Raw genomic sequence first — 21,404 nt, 5'->3', positions numbered from 1 at the left:
ATCTACGCAAGGCCGGGCAAGGACCGGCCATAGTTAAAAAAAAAAAAAAAGAATGAAAAGAGAACAAAAGAAAAAAAAGGCAAAAGAAAATAAAAAAATTAGAAAAATATTAAAATATTATTAAAATATATTTATGTACGTACGTTAATGATTTTCGATTAAAATTGATTAAATTGATTGAATTGGTAACACGTAAAAAGGTTGAAGACAAGAAAAGTGATAAGCTGATGGCACCATCACTCTTTCAAGAGTGACGGTGCAGTCTGCGCCACATATTTTGCTAAGGAATTTCCTTGGAAAATTAAGAAGGATCCCCCCTCAGTGAAAAGATATTGGGAACCCCACGTCCGACGCTCTGCTCTGCTCTTTCTCTTCTCTCTATGGAAATTAAAGAAATAAAGGAATGAAAAATAGAAAACACAAAGCAGAGATCTCGAGTCAGACGCAACAAAGGAAACCATTCTGACCAAGAAGAAGAAGAAGAAGAAACACACTTCCCCTCGCCTTTTTTTATTTCAATCAATGCCAACGAACTCAGAAAGAAAAAAACACAGCTTCTTTCCTTCTTGATCTCCCAACTCAAAAAATCGTATTCTAATAGACTTGTATGATCTCAGAATTTACAGAAAGAAAGAAAACTCATATGTAATTCCCAACTCAAAGAGAGAGTAGCAGGAGCAGAGTAGTGCAGAGTGGAAAGATGGAATCAGACGTGGGGCCCAGTCATGTACACGTGGTAACTGATAAGTGGGCTCAAGTAAATTCCACACGTACCTAATATTTTCTCTCCACTTGGTTGTCCATCCTTTGCAAAATAAATCATGCGGTCTAGCTTGCACCGTTACAATTTACCCATGCCGGTGCCGTTATGCTAGCAGATCCTTAGTACGATTAAAATTGGGAAAAATTACTAAAAAAGTCTTAAATCTTTTGTAATTGTGCCAATCCAGCGCTGACGTGGACGCGTGGTCGGCTGACGTGATAATATTTTAATAATTTTTCGAATTTTTTTAAAACAAAAAGAGAAAAAAATAAAATAAAATCAAAAAATAATAAAAAAAATTATTAAAATATTGCCATGTCAGCCGCTCCGCGTCCACGTCAGTGCCGGCAGGCCAAAAGTGCCCGAATGGACTGAATTGGCATAAATGCAAAAGGTTTAGGACTGAATTGGAAAAAAAAAAAGGTTTATGACTGAATTGGCACAATTGCAAAATATTTAGGACTTTTTTGGTAATTTTCCCATTAAAATTGCAATAAATTTAGGATTTTTTGTATAACTTTCCCGTTACCAGGCACATGTGGCCGCACTCCACACACCACAAACAACTCCAAACATGTCTCCAACCTATCTCAATCTCTGGGCTCGATCCAAACTCCAACTAGGGAAAATTTCAAATAAGTACCAAAAGTGGGGTTATTTTCTAAAAAAAGGGTCCAAAGTGGACATAATGTCAAATAAGGGTCTGAAGTGCTAAATCAGTCTCAAATAGGGGCCCGAAGTGCCCAATTAGTCTTAAGTAAGGGTCTGGGTTCGCGCGGCCGGTCAAATGCTCACCGGCTGGCAAGCACATGTCTGTTCCAGTGATCGGAACAAGGACAATTTTGTCTTTTACTTTTTAAATTTTTTTGGTTTCTTTTTTCCTTTTTTTGTTCTTTTCTTTTCTTTTTCCTTTTCCTTTTCTTTTTTTTTTCCTCTTTTCCCTCCGTCGGCCATAGCCGGGGCTGGCGGAGGTTGCTGGCCTCAAGCGGAGGCTGCTCTCGCCGGCGTCAGGCGAGGGCGGCCCTCGCCCTTACTTGAAATTAATTGGGTATTTCGGGCCCCTATTTGAAACTGATTAGGCACTTTAGGCCCTTATTTGACACTATGTCCACTTTGGACCCTTTTTTGAGAAAATAACCCACTTTAGGTACTGATTTGAAATTTTCCCCTCCAACTATGGCAAGAATCTTCGGGATTTTGGGGTTATTTGTATCCATATTATTCTCTTTTGTAATGAGTTTATCATTCGAATTAATGAAAAATTAAGAATTTTTCTCTATTGCCCTTCATACGTGTTTACGAGCTGAAAACACGTGTTTACTCCGATATATTGCTTACTCCCATATATTGCGCCAATTTGGTATCAAAGTAGGAAGATCTTGGGAACACGATGTCCGGTAACAGAGGCTTTGGGGACAATCATCTCGCTAGGGAAAATTGGAAGGTGCAAGTTCTTTGACTGTAGTATTAGAGTATCTCAACAATCTATAAAACGATGATTGTGCTGCAATATCCCATATCTCTTCACTATCCACCTATTAGTTTAAACTTAAATTTTTGAATTGGACTTTTTAATATGATATTAGATTCTAACCCAGTTTATTTCGCGTGTTCCATCCCGTTTGTCAAATTGCAGCCTACTTGGAGGAATATAATTCGTGTGGTGCTAGGCAGGATAGATCGGTTGGAAAAAATTTCATGGTGATTGTGATGGCTACTATGGTCGTGGTGGTTATGGAGTTGCAGCTACTGTGGTTGGTGATTGATGCGGTGAAAATCGTCTTGGGAATTGCAGTTACCCACCGCGCGATAAATTTGATGAAGGCAACACATCAAAAGCTAGTGGTTGTGATGTACGAGCTCAGAGTGTCGTTTACGAGCCTCAACAACAAGATACTGAGATTTTCAAATTTCCATTTGGAAAGGTGGACAATTTTGAAGTTGAAGTTGGTGATGATTTTTGCAGTAGCGGTGAGATTGAAACTGATACAGATCATGAAATCAGGTTTGTCATGATAAAATGGAAGTTGTTGAACGAGGAAAACTAGGATTTCGATAGGAAGTTGATTTTTAATGCCTGGACAATTTGGAAAATTAATTGACGAATCTTTTCTCAAAGCTAGTGGTTGTGATGCACTTTTGATTGATTTCGTAAATGTGACTACAAATTTTGAGAGGATTGCAATAGATTTGCTTTATGATCAGATAATCTGGCTGCAGGGTGGAAACTGGTAAACATTAGGGGTGTCAACGGGTCGGGTCGGGTCGGGTTTTCATGATACCCGACCCGACCCGAAACAATGCATATGTTTGCTTGGCCCGACCCGAAACAAGACCCGAACATGATATAGTTGCGCGATCGGGTCGGGTCGGGTCGGGTCGGGTCGGGTTCGTGTTTTAGATTTTTGCTTGACCACCTACATCTTCTCTTAAGAAGGACACCCCGAAAACAGAACTTGGGTTGTCTTGTTTGCCTGTTCAAACAAAGAAGTACAGAAGTTGGAATCGAAGGTCGGAGTGCAGAGGCGAGTGAGGGAGGAGGAGGACTGAGTTCGTTGGACTTGGACGGGCACGAATGAACGGTGGTTGCCTTTCCGGCGCTCTTGGAACAAGAAGAACAAATGGATCTTGTTTGTTTTGGGTGGGCTTGTTTCGGGTGGGTTCGGGTAGATCCAAAACAAGTTTAAGTCTTGTTTTTACTGTTACCCAAACAAGTTAAGGCCAACCTGACCCAATATGAAAATTTCCTGTTTGGATCGGGTCGGTTCGGGTCGGGTCATGTTTGAGCGGGTACTTTTGACACCCCTAGTAAACATCAATCACAAGTCACAACTCGTAAACACGCAGGAAGCACAACAAAGAAAGCTATCAATTTTCAATTAGTTCAAAGGATAAGCTCATTACAAAAGAGAATAATACAAACATAAATAGTCTAAAAAACGCTAATGATTCACTAATAAAAGATCAATAGAAAGGTATTCATGAAAAAAATTGTCTAGAATCTAATTATCATCTCTAATAATCGAAACGGAGGGCAACTCGGGTAGGCTCTGAAGTTTGCGGCATCTGGAGATGTCAAGTCTCTCCAGACGAGAAAGTCTTGAAATACTTGGAGGTAGGCCGGAAATCTTTGTTCTGGACAGATTCAGGATTGCCAAAGACGACAATCTCCAAATATCATAGTGGATTGTCCCCTTCAAACTCCCGCACAAGGAGAAATCTATGTCTTCCAGCTGCTCCAGATTTAGTATATCTTCAGGAAACTCCTCTATGAAAGTATGCCTCATCCTGAGCACTTTCAAAGCTTTCAACTTGTTGACTGAAGGAGGTAACTTCTGAATCTCAGTGTAAGATAAATCTAGGAATTGCAGTGAAGTGAGCTTCCCTATTCCTTCTGGAAGATGGGTTAGCTTCGTGCAGTTCTTCAGAGACAGCGTTATCAGTTTCTCCAGCGACTCGATGGACTTTTGGAGGGTCTGGATTGTAGTGCCGTCTAGAGTGAGATATTTGAGAGACTTTAAGTTTCTGATTGAATCGGATATTTTAGTCAGATGTTTACAATCACAAGCACTGAGAATTTTAAGCTTCTTCATGAAACCTTCTCGGAAATCGATCTGAGAAATGGAAGTTCCATCAATCACCAGCTCTTTCAAGCCTCTCATGGGACCCAAATCTGGCAATTCACGGAGGAGACTGCATCCCTTCAAATTCAAAGAAACCAGCTTCTTCAGATTACCAAATGACCGATCGATAACTGCTAATCTAGAGCAACCTTCAAGAAAAAGTCTTTCCAGCTTCATTGATAGAGGAAATTTTGGCGTGGCACGCAATTGGACACAACCAGTTAGTTTCAAAACTTTCAGTTTCTTTGCCTGCAAGATAAAGAGGATATGATAGTAAATGTCTAGCTCCTGAGAAATACGTCGTCAAAAGAAAACATGTATGAAGATAGTAAATTCATTCCACACCTCCTCAAGTAGCAGCTTCCAACCTCTCCAGTCTTTGTCAACCTGACTCCGCGACAAATCAAGAATCACCAAGTTTTGCAAATTCAGATTTAGCGATTGAACGTCAAAACTCTTAGGGCAACCCTGCCAATCAAGCCACCTTAAGCTCAAAAGACGATCCTCAAAGTCTCCCCAAATATTAGCCCAATCCAGCTTGAGGAACCTCAAGTTCTGTAAACCATCATATTGATCGCATTCGAAACTGATATTCCCGTTGGATCCGTCACCAAACTCGAGCCTGAGGCCTTGAACTTTATTAGTACCCTGTAAATCAAGCAAAACATAATTAACTTCAAAAAAAACAAAATAGAGCTGTCTATCAGCATCGCACTTGATGACTAATTGAACGAAAAGGATCTTTAACAGCATCAATTGGCATCTAAAGAAGAAAAGATGTCTCGCAGAAGTTACCTTCCTTGTTTGTAATACTTTCAGTGCTTCATTGTGGTCACACAGCCTACTGCGCTTGCAAGGTTTCTTGTTTTCTTTCTTGACAATTTCCCGGCCAAAGTTCTTCAGTATTTCATGCATGCATAGTTCTTTGTTCTCTCCAATTTCTACCAAAGACCGGGTTTGAAGAGCTCGAATCGACCTAGCAGGAAAATACTTAAAGTCATCCCACATGTAAGAGGGGATTCTCTTGTCCTTTCCGGTGAAGAAGCATGCTATATCAAGAAATATCTGCCGTTCATTCGCATTTAGGTTGTTATAGCTCTTCTCCAAAGCTCCTCGGACACTATAATGAGAAGCTTTATCCAATGCTTCTAATGTTTCCTGCCACATTTTTTTTTTGGCACGGTTCAGATATGAACCCACCAGCTCGAGCGTTAAAGGAAGCCCGTGAGTAGCTGTAACGATGTCTCTCGACAGTTTTTTGAATTTCTTATGGGGAGAATCCGTTCCAAAAGCATGCCTACAGAATAATTTCAGAGCTTCATCTTGCTCCATCGGTCCATGGGCAAAACTTTCCGCCCCACTGATGTTTTCAAGAAGGTCACCTCTTTGGGATGTCACAATGACCCTGCTCCCCAGGCCAAACCAATCAGGCTCTCCGACTAATTCCCTGAGCTGTACACGATCTTTTACATCGTCAAGGAGAACGAGGACCTTCATGTTGCAAAGTCGGTACTTAATATGAGTTAGAGCATCGTTAGAACCACGAAACTTTTGGGCATTTCCTTTATGGAGGTCGTAAATTAGTTTGTTTTGCACAGACACGATGCCGTTACGTTCAATATCGGCTTGGATATTCTCAAGAAAGCTACAGGCATCATACAGATGGTGAAGTTTATTATAAATGCATTTCGCCAGGACAGTCTTACCAACCCCGGATATGCCATGTACTAACACCATTTCACGTGTGTTCCCAATTTTAACCGCTTGCCCATTGTGGTAGCCAACCTTCAGCTTTGCCATTATGTTTTGCACATGAGGAGCGACTTCGACTAATTGTTTCGTCACAATTAGGTCCTTCTTCTTCAGCTTCCGCTGGACTTGGTCGACAATTTGCTTTATGACGTTGCCATCAGACCTGCCAAATGTACATGGAATAAAAAGGACAGGCAAGAGGAGGATTGAAAGCGGAAGAAAACCTATTTGTACGTGATGCAGCCGTTGTCATAGTCATAATAATGAATATGTTATTGGATATGTTTAACCTAGTTAATGTTAACCCAAAATTAGGCAAAATACATGCGAAAAGCAATCTCAGACCAGAGCGTGTCATGGAAATTACCCTGCACTTTTTTTGTCGAGATGGTATCCTTTCAACTGTCCGATCTTACCGAGAGCAGTCTTCCAGGAATTGACCAATGTGCCATCTATGCCGCGCTTCTTGAGCCCTGCCAGGTCCTTGAAAGGGCCCTCGCAGTTGTGTACATTTGATGGGCTAACGTAGTAGAAGATGGGGATTATGATGTGATTCATCTCCTCCTTGCACTCCAACATTTGCGCCAATTCCCTGAGGCAGCTCTTGCTGTTAGCATAGTTCTTGGAGATGACCGGTATTGATATCTTGGACTGCTTGATTGCCTCCATCAGCAGTTCGTTGATTTCTTCGCCTGTCTCCATCTCTTCCTTGTCCCTAAAGACACGAATCCCAGCACCACTCAATGCATTGTACAGGCAATCTGTGAATTTCTTGCGCGTGTCCCGCCCTCTAAAACTCAGGAACACATCGTAGAGTGGCCGTCCAGACATTGATGAGGAACGATTGGTAACGGGACTAATGTGCGTTGTTCGTGTAGCAGATCTTGAGACCCGAAGGAGCTCTGTCACTATACACGTGAAAGTACTTTGAGTCGACCATCCCCACACTTATAGACCAGAATAGGTTTGGTTTTTGGTGAGCAAATCGACTGTTGACCGGTCGGTGGCGGTGCCGCTTGTTGATCCTCTCTTTTGCTTGGTTCTGTTTAGTATCCGGATTAGTTCTTGAACATTACTTTCACGCTTCTTATTTCAGTTGTTTCTGTTATGTTTCGTTTTTGTCTTACAAATGAGAAACCATTTACAAAAAAAGAACAATAAAGTCCACCAACCTATTCCTTGTTTTATTTGTGAGAAAAAAGAAGGACAACGCCTATTGAAGATGCGATAATAGCAATTACTCTATATGTAGTCTACTATCCTCATTCTTCAAACGGAGGAGTCCACGACCTGCTATTTCAACAAAGGGCTTACAAAATATTAATATTGGTGTCACTGCATGGCGATGGTAATGTGGACATTGAACCAAGATGCGCACCGCAAGCCGTTGCAAATGGAGCGGGGATCTCGGCGTGTGCTCATCAGTGAATCGGGTGATTGGCCGCTAAACGTTTACAATGGCAGATCTATTCTTGAGGGATGAGAGTATACTTTTATCTGCAAACTGTGCTTTGTGCTTTTTATTTGCGTTCTAGTATTTGCTTTGTTCCGCAATTGTTTGGGATTTGCTAGGCTTATATACCTTCTATGTACCTCTTGGATATTATTCTGATGAATATAATCTTTCTTTCGACTAAAAAAAAACAAAACAAAGCACTTACAGTCCAATAATGGAATCCAGCACCATTTGAACGATAGATTGTCATGCGCACGCCAACTGTATTACATAATGTTAACAAGCATGCATCGTAGAAAGTTATGAAGATATATGATTGTGCTATATGCTGAACCAAAAGCTTAAGCAGTAAAACGATGGATGACAGCACACAAGTATTTTATATGCGCCTCACATCGTGCCGTTTGGCCTTTCAAATGCTCCAAGTACTTTTGTGCACCTAATGAATCAAATATATAGGCCTTTCATTGGGAGATTTGTCGTCGTTCTTTTCGTCGACATGCTTATTTACAGTAAGGGTTAGGAAGAACACATGATACATCTCCTGTAAGTATTCCAAGCTTTGAGAGAGTAAAAATATCTCAACAAATGTCACTTCTTGACTAACGAGGTAATTTTCCTTGACTATGTGATGATTAGCTCAGGAATAGAGATGGATCCTAAAAAGATTGAAGCTATCACTTCATGGCGAGCGCTGCTAACGCTTCATGAGATTCAAAGCTTTTATGGCCTCGCTTCTTTCTACAGGAGATAAGAAAAAATTTTAGTTCCATTGCTGCACCAAATACTAAATGCTTAAAGAAGAAAGGCTTCAGATGAGAGAAAAGGCGCGAAAGAGCTTTAAGCTCTTAAAGAACATAATCATTGAAGCTCCAGTGTCAGCTCTACCAAACTTTGACTTGGTTTTTGAGGTTAGTTGCTGTAGGAAAAATTTGGAGAAGATGAAAATAATATCAACCATCTGAAGCGTGGAAACATTGTCCTTAAGAATAATTCCGCCTCTTGGAGTATGAAACTTGGTGCAACAGGCTCTAGTGGCTATCTTCTCAGTATGCACCAGACCTTCCTCTTTACTCTGCATTGAATAATAAAGGGAACACGAACAATAAAATTTTATGTAAAACCTAGCAAAGAAAGAAATGGGAGGAGAAGAGAGAATTTTCTTATTGAGGCGTCTCTGTTAGATTGTAGTTGGAGGTTTTGTTATTTGGCAAATGTAAGAGAGGTTGGTGTAAAACAAATTAAACCAACCGGCTTTGATATTTAAAATCCAAGCCATTACAAAACTGTTACAAAACCGTTACAAAACTATTACAAGAATCATTGCAAAATAATGGCTTTCATGTCATAACTTCGATTGAAGCCGTTACAAAATAATAATTTTCGAATTCTCAAAATTTTTGAAATATGTAACAATTCGATGCTTCAAATGTGAGCATGGTGTTGTGCTCAGTCGAGAAGGCCGTCACATCGCCTATTTCAATGAACAAAAGAATGTGTTTTGGACTCTGACCATGAGGCACGTAAGCACATGAACTCTCAACAGAAGCTTAATCGCTGACATGCGGCTTGGAGTAAATTTCTACAATCTTTTTTGTTTCTCCTCAAAATCGAGTCAAGGATGCTTTAAGCCACCAACATACGTTTCTCTCTACTATGCAAATCAAGGTTGTTGGATTTGAAGTATTAAAAGATATGTATGAAGTCCAGATTTTGGAAATTAAACTCTTAAAATTTTACATTGCACAGTTTCACCGTCAGTGGTGTGTTTTTGAGCCCATGATAGTGGACTAGCGGTTCATTTTGGTCATGACAAAACTTTGGCGCTTGCTAGAGAGAACTTTCATTGGCCATAAATAAAAATATAAAGCGGCTCATTGAATGATGCAAAATTTGTCACATTGCAAAAGCTGGAGGCCAAAACACTGGTTTTTATTTGCCGTTACCTATTCCACAATCGCCTATGGGAAGATATGAGTATGGACTTCGTAATGAGTTTGCTAAAGACTCGACACAACAAGGATTTAGTCATGGTCATGGTTGATCGATTTTCTAAAATGGCACATTTTGTATGTTATAGCAAAACTCTTGATGTGTCACATGTCGCTGAGCTTTATTTTTATAAAATCCGGCGCCTACATGATATTCCAAAGACAATAACTTCTTATCATGATGTCAACTTTGATTTACTTTTCTACATTATGGCGATAAATGGGGACTCAACTTCAATTTCGTTCTGCTAGTCATCCTCGTACTGATGGACAAAGCAGAACTCTGAGCAATTTATTAAGAAGCTTTCGTGGAAAACATGTAATTAGTGGGATTTGTTATTAGCTCAAGCTGAGTTTGCCTATTATAATTCCATGAGTCAAACTACCCGGAAAAAGCCCATTTGAAGCTGTGTTCGGAAAGCAACATTTGAGTCCTCTTGATCTTTATTCCATCTCCCACAGGGCGTCAATTTAGTGGAGACGCTGAAGAAGGGGCCTAAGGAAATCAAACAGTTATATGAGGAAGCAAGGAAAAGAATTTCGGAGCAAATCGACAAGTATCGCCGTCGAGAAAGGTGATCTTGTGTTTTCAATTTTCACCGGGTTGTCATGGTAAGTTATCTCCTTGAGGGGATGGTCCTTTTCGAGTTTTGGAGTGCACCAACGATATTTGCTAGAACATTGAACTTCCTGGACGGCATGGTGTTTCCGGTACATTCAATGTTGCTGATCTATGACCATATCATGAAAACCAAGAGCTTGATGAAGATTGGCCTCAAGGACAGTATACTCCAACGAAGGAAAATGACCTGGGTAATATTTTGGAGATCTCAAGATTATCTCTTTCTATTAGAATATTAGGAATGATATATATTTTCCTGATTCTCAATTTATTTTTTGGATTTCTTAGGATTATTTTATTTAGATTATGAATTTAATAACATTGTTGCCTATTTGAAATTCATATTTTTGATGTTACATTTTCTTTATTTAAGGGTCTGTTTGTTTGAAGGAAAATTATTTTCAGGAAATTATTTTCAGACTTTTTGGTGTTTGAATGACAGAAAACTAATCATTCTGTAAAAAAAAATATTTTCCATGAAATGAAAATCACAAGCTTAGATTAGGGGAAGTTCTTTTCAGGAAATCTTTAAAAAAAACTGCTAGTTTTCATTTGTTTGGTGGTTTAGATTGGGAGAAAAGGAAGGAAATATTTTTCTTTATCAGGAAGTTTTTAGTGAATGAAATGCACCTTTAGAGGTTACTCAAAGGGCTCTAGGCTCTCAAATATAAATACCCCGGACCTTCATTGAAACACAATAGAGTTATTGAATAAAGTTTCATTCTTGGGATAGGTCCCCTGTCATCTTTCTTTTTGTTCTCTTTTGTTCCTTTTGGTGGATTCCTATGGTTCGCGAGAGCAAATTTGGTGAATAGACAGCTTGTGCGATCATGTTGTATCATTTAAGTGGCCTGCCAAGGTGGTGATTTAGCGAAGGGAGACCTAAATTATCTAGTCCCTAAATTCTCCACAACGAGGTTTTAAACCTCGCCAAAAGTGAAGAATTCTTTTTTTTATTTGTTCGTTGAACACATTTAGACGTCATTACAACTACTCGATTAATTGTCTCACACATGCGCGGCACCGCCATGTTTAAAATCTCCCTCAACCATATGTTTCGGTGATGCATAAATCTCGATCATTAGTATATGACTTCACTTAATAAAGTCTATTTTGCAAACAAAAAACAACAATCATATATTATTTGATGAAATTCTAGTGCACAGAAATATAATTACTTAATTACTCATCCCTTTTTTCCTATTAATTCCTTAAACAATTTTTTGTAAGAAGAAAGGATAGAATAATTATTTTGAGAGATATTAATCATTAATAACACCAAATGGTAATGCTTTAATAAATTCAAGAGTAAATGGCATCAATAAATAGACTCGTGAACGTTCTAGGGAACGGTTTTATGAGCGCTATCCCTTATACATACATTTATTAAATTTAGAAAGAAACACTGATATTTTAATTTTTTTTGAAAAAGAAAAAAGATATTTATAACAATGACCGCAATGCTATATATGTGGATAGTTGCAATTAGTGCATGTTACTAAATGCTTTTGTCAAAATTGGCTTATAAGAAAGAATTTTTGTGAATATTCAGCCAATAAAAGGTAAGGACTATTGCGCTGGTCGAAGGAGTTGAGGATTTCTGCTTCTTGGGGTATGGACTTAATGACGTGCATCAAATTTCAACCCTATAGTATTAATTAAAAAATGTTATCCATCGATGAGTTAATTTAATTGATTAAAGTTTTAAATATATTGAGATTATTAACAATTTAACGAGACCAAAAAAAGAATTGCATCAAGTCAAGAGTTGTGAGCCTAGGCTTTTGTATTTGGTAACGTTGGTTAACTCGCGAATTGCGTTAGAGTGATATCTAAATTAATCTGTTCAAGTTCCTCATGGAATTTGACCGGTCTTTGAATGTTCAATGAGTGAATGGGATGGACTCTTGAATTTGATCATTTTCGGCTAAAAAAAAATAATTTATCATTGAACTCCTCATGCATTTCAAAGTTGGTGCTTGTAGAGAAAGTTGACGTATGTTTCTACAGTCAAGTGAGAAGCTTCATTCACAAATTTGAAAACTGTGCTCAAACAGTTGACCACCATATTTGCAATTTTCTACTGATGTCCGTGTCCTGTGTTTGGAAATTACCTGAAACTTGAAACTAGCATCATATAAGGAAAATTACTAAAAAAGTCTTAAACCTATTATAATTATGCCAATTTAGTTCTAAACCTTTATTTTTGCCAATTGAATACTAAACATTTTTGTATTTGTACCAATTCAGTCCATCTGGCCAATTTTAGCCGGAAATTGCTAACATGGACACCAATCATCCTATGTGGCGTAGTTGACGCTAGCCATCCTACGTGCTGAGGTCTGGCCACCGGCTAGAGGAAGAAGGGAAGGAAAAAAAAAAGAAAGAAAGAAAAGGAAAAAAGAAAAGAAAATATAAAAATAAAAATCGAAAAAAATATTAAAATATTATTTTAAAAAATTGTTCACGTCAGCTCCGGCCATGCCACGTAGGATAGTTGGCGTCCATGTTAGCAATTTCTAGCCAAAATATGCCATATAGACTAAATTGGCATAAGCACAAAAGATTTAGGACTCAATTGATTAAAAAAAAGTTTATGACTGAATTGGTACAATTACAATAGATTTAGGACTTTTTTGATAATGCTCCCTATATTTCTTCTATTTCTAGTTCTCACTCAGCTGATTTACATCTAATGCTTGCTCCGTGTCATCTCTCTATAGGTAAAAAGGTGTTTCTCCTATTTTATTTCGAGTCCGGAAACATATTCATCATGGTGATATGGTAAGAAATGATCCGTTCAATATCAAGGTTTTATAAATTGTAGATCTCGATGGTCTATTGCCATACTTATGGGCTTATCGAGGAAAAAGAGATTTCAAAAGCCAATTATATTCTTATTGTTGAATCCTGATTGTAAGGAAACTCCAAGTTATGGAGGTTGAATGATTCTTCAGGTTTATGGGTATTTTCACTTTGATGGCATGCCCTATATGTTTTGTAATTTAGTTATCTTATCACATTATATTATCTAAAGCCTAGACACCTCGAAAGTAACTGCAATGTTGTTCTTGGAGTATGCAATGCATTAAAAATTATTATCTTATTAATTAAGAAACTTTTCATTGGCGTCTACTGGGTCCATATGAAAACGTGCGGAATAGGTTAAAAAATACATGACATTAAGTTTAAGTTCTTGCACATGTTCACTCTGTTTATTCTCCTTATTTAAAACGAATTGTGAAATAACAAGAAAACTAGCAGATCTTGCAATTCAAATCTAACATAAAAAGAAGTAATTACCAACAAAATTGTCGATAAATAATAAAGAACACCAAAGATTATGTTAATTCGATCTAAATGTCGAAACCTATTCCACGGAGATAGCCAATGACAAAGAAGTCCATTATGAATTCGGAGAATTACTGAAATACAATCACTCTATTGCTCAAGTGTTTCGCAGTCCTACGTTACACCCAAATCAAACCCGTAAGTGTTATCCCATATTCTCTTAAATAGAACTCACTCAAAAAACTCATAGAAAAAAAAAAACCCAAACACTACTCTTGTTTTCTCAAATTTGTAAAATTGAAGAATTCCATTTTTGCATGTTCTTATGTGACTTATTGACTCAAATTAGGAAATCTTGATTTTTTTTTTCCTTTCTATTTTAATCAAAGACCAGACTCCACCGAATTTTGAATTCTATTGAATTTTCTTGGAGATAAAGTCCAGTCAAAGGACATCCAAAGTACGGCCAGACTTCAACCTAGTCAAGTTTCATACGAAAGCTCAAACTCAAGAAGTAAATTAATACTTCTCGACCTAGACTCGACGTTTGTAGCCAAGTCATAGTGCTTATCATCCATGTCTGCTCTTCTAATGCCCCGATGGACGCTGAACTATCACGAATGTCTATCAAGCCCAAGCTGACCTCAAACTTGTCTAGATGAACACGGTCCACGTCTCCACAGGATTCGTAGCCACAAAATACTTTTTCGCAGTCGCATCCTCTCTTGACATGTTCTTCCTAATGCAAAAATATCAATTACCAATGAATTCGATCTTCTCGTGATATCTCTGGCTTTCACTTAACACTTTATCAACTTAGGTCCTATGTCAACATCACCAACCAAGTGATCTGACTACACCGTCTCTTCAACCCATTTAATTGTCACCATTCAATCTTCAATTGTTGATGAAACCATCGTGTCTCTCAATGACACCTTTCAACTCACAGCACGACCAACATAAGGATGAAACCATCCTTCAAGTTCTTTGTAAGATCTAGGTTCACAAACCTAGTTATTGCCACACTAACTAAACATCCAACAAAACATACTCAAACTTCTGTCGTCCCCAACAAAACTACGAAGATCCCCTTCACAGCATCCCTATGTACACCAGAATTAAAATTATACATTCTTTGGACTGCATGTGAAAGATCAAGCCTAGTACTATCCACAACATCATAATGACACAGAACTAACTAGCATGTGAAGTATGGGACAAGTGTTTGACCTCCATTTAAGTACACAATGATAAAGACAATTTATAATATGCAGCAAGTGGGGGTACCTACCGTGACATTCCGAATTTCGGCCAATTTTTAGGATTTATAAAATGTGTAATTCGTTAGTGTGCTTATAGTAAAATCTCGAACGGAAATTGATCACTCCCGGTTATTGTTTTTAAAATTAAGATTTCGCTAGAATCGCACTTGATCGAATTTGGCCGTTATTTAGAGTCCAAACTTTGGTGTCGAATTTCTCAGAGTTCCGGGACGAATTTAATTGGACGGTGTCGATATTATTGTGGCCAACCTCGATATTGCACGGGATATGTGGAAAGTGAATTTTTAATCGGGTGCGGATTTGGACCGATAAACCTCTCTCGCGGTGTGTTTTTATTAATACCCTTTGGCCAAATCCTAAATTATTAATTAAGATTTTTCGGGGACCGTTAGATCTTTTTTGGATTCAAATCGTGATTGTTGGATCGCGATTATTACGATTTGACTACTCTCTCTCCTCCCCTCTTTTTCCGCCGGTGCCCCCCTTTTTGCGTGTTTGACTCCCCCACCGAGCCCCACCAACTCCTCATCATTTCCCCCTCTCTTTCTTCTTATTCTTTTCTTCTCCTTCTTCGTTGGTTTTGCTTCTTCACCGCTGCTGCTTCTGCTCCTCTGCTGCTGTTGCTTCTGCTTCGCTGCTGCTGCTTCTTGTTCTGCTCCCTTCGGCTTCTTCATTTCCAGCCGCCGGACTGGTCCATTTCTCGCCGGAAACAGCCCCCGTCGCCGGCTGTTTTCCAGCCAAGCTTCTAGCTTCGTCGCCCGTTGTCCGTCCCCGCCGTTGCAGCCGCTGCTCCGCTGCTGTCCAGCCACCTAGCCTACACCACCAGACACCATTACATGCCCGGATCAGCCCCCAAGCAGCCCCGACCAGCCACCACAGCAGCCGCTCCTTCGCCGTGCCGGATCGCCTCACCGAAGCCAAACCGGTTTTGTGGCTGCTGTTCAGCCCTATTCCGGCCGTGTGTCATCGTTCCGTGTTGTTTTCGGACCATGCAACGCGTAGCCCTCGCCGCCGCCGTCGCGCTCGTGTCGTCGGATTCGCTAACGAGTGAGTTTTCGCACTAATCTCTTGCTTAGTAGGTTAAACTTGATTAGAGCGGATTAGTTTAAGTTAATTATGTTTAGTGTTAATTAATTAGGAATTAATTGTTAAGCTATTGAAATATTATATTAATTTTTGGGAATTAAATAATAATATTTTATTAATTTTCGGAATTAAAAATATTATTATTTTATTAATATTTTTGTGGAAATTCCGAAATTAAATTGTGTTTATTTTAAGCTTAAATTGTGATGCCTAAGCTAGAATTTGCCTTATATATTGGTTTGTATGCCAAATTGAATTGTTTGGTTATGGTGAAATATAGAATTACGGGTATTTAATTAATAAACCTTGAGGTGTCGGGTTTATTTGTTAAGTTTTACGTAAGAAATATGTTGTGGGTACTTGAATATAGAAGCATGCCAAGTTTGGGAATTTATTGATATGTGCATAATCACGTGTGAATATTTTAGTACATTTTTACGTGTGGAAGTTGCGATATTTCAACGTGTTAGCACGGATCATGTTTGCATCGGCTATTGAAAATTATAATGATGGAACATGAGTGTTGCTATGTGTGCATGATCACTTAAAGGTTCTCTTCGTGCTCGGTTATATCGGAAAACCGTATACCGGATGACCGCCAACCTAGGGTTTGGCCGTGGCCCTAACGGGTGTACCCAATTTAGTAATTGGAAGCCGTCGCTGGTAGCAGGGGAGACGTAGTCATTCGCGAATCGGATTCGGAATGAACCCATTTATGGGATATGCCGTCATTGTGGTTGGGTGAGACGATGCCGTGCCCGATGGGGCGGGACGATACCCGGATATACCGGAAGACTGCCAACCTGAGGCGAATATCGCGGGTTGTGCCGTAGCCCCTGGTGTGGCTATAGTAATTGGAATACGCGTGAAAGATTGTGGTGGCATTGCGCTTGATTATGGGATGAAATTGCTAGGCACGGTATGGGACGGGCCGAAGCGGTTTCACTTTATAATCAGGACACGTGTGAATGCATTGTGCTTGAGAAGGTTGATGCGTATTCTGATTGCATTATATGCTTATTGCATTATCATGGCATACGGTGAATTATAACGTATAGGGCATGTGCATATGCCAAGGCAAGGTAAGGCTGCCTGTGATTGTGTTGTGAAGTACCTGTATGTTCTATATTGAGTTGTCTGCCATCGATGTATCGTTGCATATGTTAGGTACATCCGAGATGAGTTGACCTCCTAGTCGAGGCTTAGGTCGTGAACTCGCTGAGATTTATCTCATCCGTTGTTGTTAACCACTTTTCAGGTCATCCGATATGAGTACACATACCGTTCCTTGGGAACCGACTTTTTGAGGGAAAACACCTTTTGAGGTCATCCTCGTAGATAGAGGAGCTAGGTTAACCCCTATCTGTTCTGGTTGTAATCAGGAAGGTCCGCGTGGCGGACTTGTAATATATCAACCTCATGTATTGCTGATGATGTTGTTTAAATTGACGTGTGTTTTCCTGACTATCCCTGCTGTTGTGATTGGGAGTTTTTAGTTCGCTTCTGCATGCGTTTAATCGTTAGTAATTCGATTGGGTCGGCGATGCATCCTGGGACGTCGTATTTATAACGATCTTGGTGGGATGTTAGCGCGCTCGAGGGTCGGGGCGTGACACCTACAGAGTTTCTCAATTGCATGTTGAAGCACCTCAACACTTTTCCGGCGTAGCTCTTTCAAGTTACTCGCAACATTCAGTCTTCACTCTTTGTATCTCCATGTCTAAAATTATCGCCGCTACGCCCAAATCATCTATCTCACCATCTGCATCCAGTTGTTGCTATAGCCCATACACTTTGCTAACCACCTTGACGCTTCATCAAGTATTAACTGGGAATAATTGTTAGCTGCAAGGAATTCCAGCAATTCTATAAACACTATCATATCGAATACACGTTGAACACTGTCTAAATCTTTAAACACTATCATCTCTAGACTCTCCCTAAAGTTCTGCCTATTTTTTAACAATGTCTAAATCTTCCTCAGCAATCAAACCATCACTCCTCTTCTCAAACTGAGCAAAATTGTCAAAAGTTATATCTTTATTCAACCTAAACTGGGCTAAATCTTCCTCAATGCACCACCGCATGTATCCCTTCATCCCATGCATACCCCAAGAATATCTACCCCTTACCGAAGGCTCCAGCGTGCCATTAGTCATATGAGCATAAGTAGGGAAACCGAACACTTTCAGTTTAATGTAATTAGCAGACTTCTCGACCGTGTTTCCTTGGGATTTTTCCAATCAATTGTGGTGACATAATCTATTCACACCAAGAGGCAGTATTCACTGCTTTGACCCAAATATCTTCAGTTAATCCAGCATTTGAGAATAAAGAGAGAACTCTCTCCAAAATAATTAATCAATTCTGCGACACATTTAGCTATGGTATGTTGGCACCAATGCGATGTTTCATATGCCTTCCTTTATGCAAAATTGGCTAAGCTCCTCAAAATAGAATTCGAACCTTTTGTCAGTTCTCAAGTAGTTGATCTACCTTCATATCTACTTTTTGATCATTGCTTTTCATGACTTGAACCAACTAAGCACCTCATTGTTATTCTTAAAAATCCAAATCCTCCATGAACCATCATTAGTAAAGAACAATACATACTTGGCATTACCCTTGGACAAAACATGAGAGATCCCCATAAGTTTGAATGTACACAACCTAACAAATTATGAGGTCTGGTGAACTACTGTGCTAAAATTCACTCTTTGCACTGACTACCTATGTCACAATGTTCACGGAAGTTCACCTTCTCGGTCCGGTGACTTGCTAGTAGATTGATTTAGAACCATAATCTATCTCTCATTCATATGTGCGAGTGTTATGTGCCACAAATGTGTCTTGTCCTAATCTGAAGCCTTTGAGAATCTAATAAATAAGCTATCAGTGTCGTTCCCTAGAGGAGATATAACCTACAACCTATCTTCACTTGCATCACAGTTAGCATATTTCGAGAGACCTTCAAAACTCCACATTCAACTAAGATCCAGTATCCAAATTCATCAAGAGCACTCACGAGATAAGGTTCTTTCTCATCTCCTGTACATTCCTTACATCAGTCATTCTTCTCAGCACTCCATCTTGCAGCATAATCTGAACTGTTTTGATCGCTACCACTTCACAAGCAACACTGTTTCCCATAAACACCTTGCCAACCTCGGTATACTAATAGGTAGTTATTTTATCCTCATGAAAAGTTGCATCTAAAAACATTCAAAATCAAACACCTAATCATTGCCTGATGAACTCGTGGTGTCTGCTAGCACATTATCATGATTGCTTGAACTATTATCTACAATATTAATAACATTATCATCACCGGCAAACTCCACCTTAACTCATTTACCTTGTTATTCTGACAATCTCTCATGTGATGTCCACCTCATTGCAACGACAGCATTGCTGATTTCGAAAGTTGGACCTTGATTTAAAATGGCTCTCTATCTGCTACCTCTAGACCTTATGCATTAGTCTCTACCTCGGATAACCAAACCATACACTATATCCTTCGCTAAGTTATATACTGGCAATTTCTTTTCCCACTCCTCAGCAAACAAGAAGGACTTTACCTCTTCTAAGATAAGTGTAGTATGCCCTTTGTAATATTAAATTAGTAAAGAACTTAAAAGAATCCGGTAGAGACGCCAACAACATCATGTCTTTTTTCTCCTTAAGCAAGGCCTCATTGATGTTTTTCAAGTCTATCATAAGTTTGTTAGACTATTTTACATGGAATTTGATGGATATGCCTTCACACACCCTGCTGAAACATCATTTTCAATATATACAAGCAATTGTTCAAACCTTTCATTTAACAAAAGAGACTCTAAATTTGTCCACAATGCTAGGGCATCCTTCTCTTCGGCCACTTCAAGCAACACCTCATTTGATAGATTTAACAATATTATGCTTTTCGTCTACTCCAACTCTACCTTATCAGTCGCTTTCATCATTTCGAGCAATTTATCCTTACCCTCCAATACCATCATCAAGTCTTGGGTTTTTAACAGGGGTGAACATCTCAATGCTGTGCAATCCAAAATCATTCTTCCCCGTTCAACTTCTCAATCCCAACTCTAGCTCGAGACATAATTGCAAATACGTTTCCAGACAGTGATACGAATAACAAGAATAATGGACATGATCGATAGAGAAGTCTTGAGAATATTAAGCATAATATAGGCCAGCACACCCCGAAAAAATGACTAACAAGAATAATAAAGAACAATTTTGGATTGAGAAGTTGAACAGTGTTAATTCTCAAGAATATTATAGACCATCCTACGGTTGGGGCATATTAAGCATAATATAGGCCAGCACATTCCGAAAGAATGACAAGCCTCAACAAGTGGGAATGACTATGATTTATATCAGTTCTCACTAAGTCCATCAATCTCAACTACAAAAAAGTGAAAAATGTAAATACAAGAGCATGGAAGCAACCTGACCCTGCAACCTGAGCCTGTTCCTCCAGCAATAGAGTGGCAGAGAACAAAACCCTCAAGACCATCACTACCATCTGCTTCTCCATCGATCATGTCCATTATATCTTCTTCGACACCCTAACCCTATTTGCAATTCAAGTTTAACGCGAATAGAAGAAATCTTTGAAGAGAACAACAAGAATAATAAACAACGGTAGATATTTATGTGGTTTGGTCTAAGTGTCGGTACTTACAGTACTAGGAGAGCCAACAACAAATAAATCCATTATTAATTTAGAGAATTATAGAGTTACAATCGCTCAATCATTCAAGTGTTTCCCGTTCTTAGATTGCACTCAAAGCAAACTCTCAAGTGTTATATCACACACAGAAAGAAAACTCTAAACACTCATTTTGTTTGCTCTAATGCGTAATAACCGAATAGAATTCCATTTTCATATGTTATTATGCAAATTACCAACTAAAACTAGGAAAATTTCATTTTCTTCCTTTTTTATCTTTAATTCAAGATTAGATTTCACTAAATTTTGGATTCCACTGAATTTTCTTGGACATAAAGTCGAGACATAAATTAACAAAATATATAAATTATGCATAAGTTAACTGAGATATAATGTCCTAATTCCTTGGGAGTAGGGAATCCCTAGCGTGTATAATGGCAAAAATTAGGTGAAAACCAGATTGCATGGACTGTACAACCATAATTATTTGGAGATAAACAATTGATCGATATCTTGAACTTGATTCCACATTTGAATAAGTTCAAAGTTCTGATCTTATGCTGCATCTGATTTTTAAGTACTACTACGCTGAAGAGCCCTCTGATAAAAAAAAACATTAAAATAAGGAGCTAATCAAGGCGACAGTGATGGGCGTAGAAATCGAAGTTTCGCGATAAGAAAAGAAGAAATTTATTTATAATACAAACTTAGTCTTGGAAAGAGCGAGATATTACGGTTTTTTTTCTTTGCATATTTTTTCATAAAACTTGCAACAAAGCAACAGGCCCAGTAACCTTCCTTTCTATTCGTCACTAAGCATGGATATGCATGCGATACAAAACGCAACTACCATCATTATATA

The 21,404-nt window shown here is 38.8% G+C and overlaps 2 protein-coding genes across 2 annotated transcripts; both read right to left on the bottom strand.

Annotated features, from left to right (window-relative positions):
- Positions 1 to 3,765: 3,765 nt before the first annotated feature.
- LOC130136901 (disease resistance protein RUN1-like) lies at positions 3,766 to 4,563 on the bottom strand. The gene has a single exon (XM_056307474.1). The coding sequence runs from the start codon at positions 4,561 to 4,563 to the stop codon at positions 3,766 to 3,768; it is 798 nt and encodes a 265-aa protein (XP_056163449.1).
- A 126-nt stretch (positions 4,564 to 4,689) lies between these two features.
- Positions 4,690 to 20,407, bottom strand: LOC115693891 (disease resistance protein L6-like). Its single transcript, XM_056307473.1, has 4 exons — positions 20,320 to 20,407; positions 6,506 to 7,046; positions 5,182 to 6,301; positions 4,690 to 5,034 (listed from the first exon to the last, which is right to left on the bottom strand). Exons 1-4 carry the CDS (start codon positions 20,405 to 20,407, stop codon positions 4,690 to 4,692), a joined length of 2,094 nt encoding a protein of 697 aa, XP_056163448.1.
- Positions 20,408 to 21,404: the final 997 nt, after the last annotated feature.

This window comes from Syzygium oleosum, unplaced genomic scaffold, assembly GCF_021117445.2.
Source record: "Syzygium oleosum isolate NSW1041296 unplaced genomic scaffold, Sole_v2.1 Sole_v2.54, whole genome shotgun sequence".
NCBI classification, from domain to species: Eukaryota; Viridiplantae; Streptophyta; class Magnoliopsida; order Myrtales; family Myrtaceae; genus Syzygium; species Syzygium oleosum.
This window is presented reverse-complemented; position numbering and strand designations above follow the sequence as displayed.

Bases quoted from the DNA above. Each gene is read 5' to 3' on its own strand.
- LOC130136901 (XM_056307474.1), bottom strand. From the start codon at position 4,563: ATGAAGCTGGAAAGACTTTTTCTTGAAGGTTGCTCTAGATTAGCAGTT.
- LOC115693891 (XM_056307473.1), bottom strand. From the start codon at position 20,407: ATGGAGAAGCAGATGGTAGTGATGGTCTTGAGGGTTTTGTTCTCTGCC. The intron at 7,047-20,319 runs GTTGCTTCCATG...TCACGTGTATAG, and splicing joins GGCTCAGGTTGCAGGGTCAG to TGACAGAGCTCCTTCGGGTC. The intron at 6,302-6,505 runs GTAATTTCCATG...TACATTTGGCAG, and splicing joins CTCGACAAAAAAAGTGCAGG to GTCTGATGGCAACGTCATAA.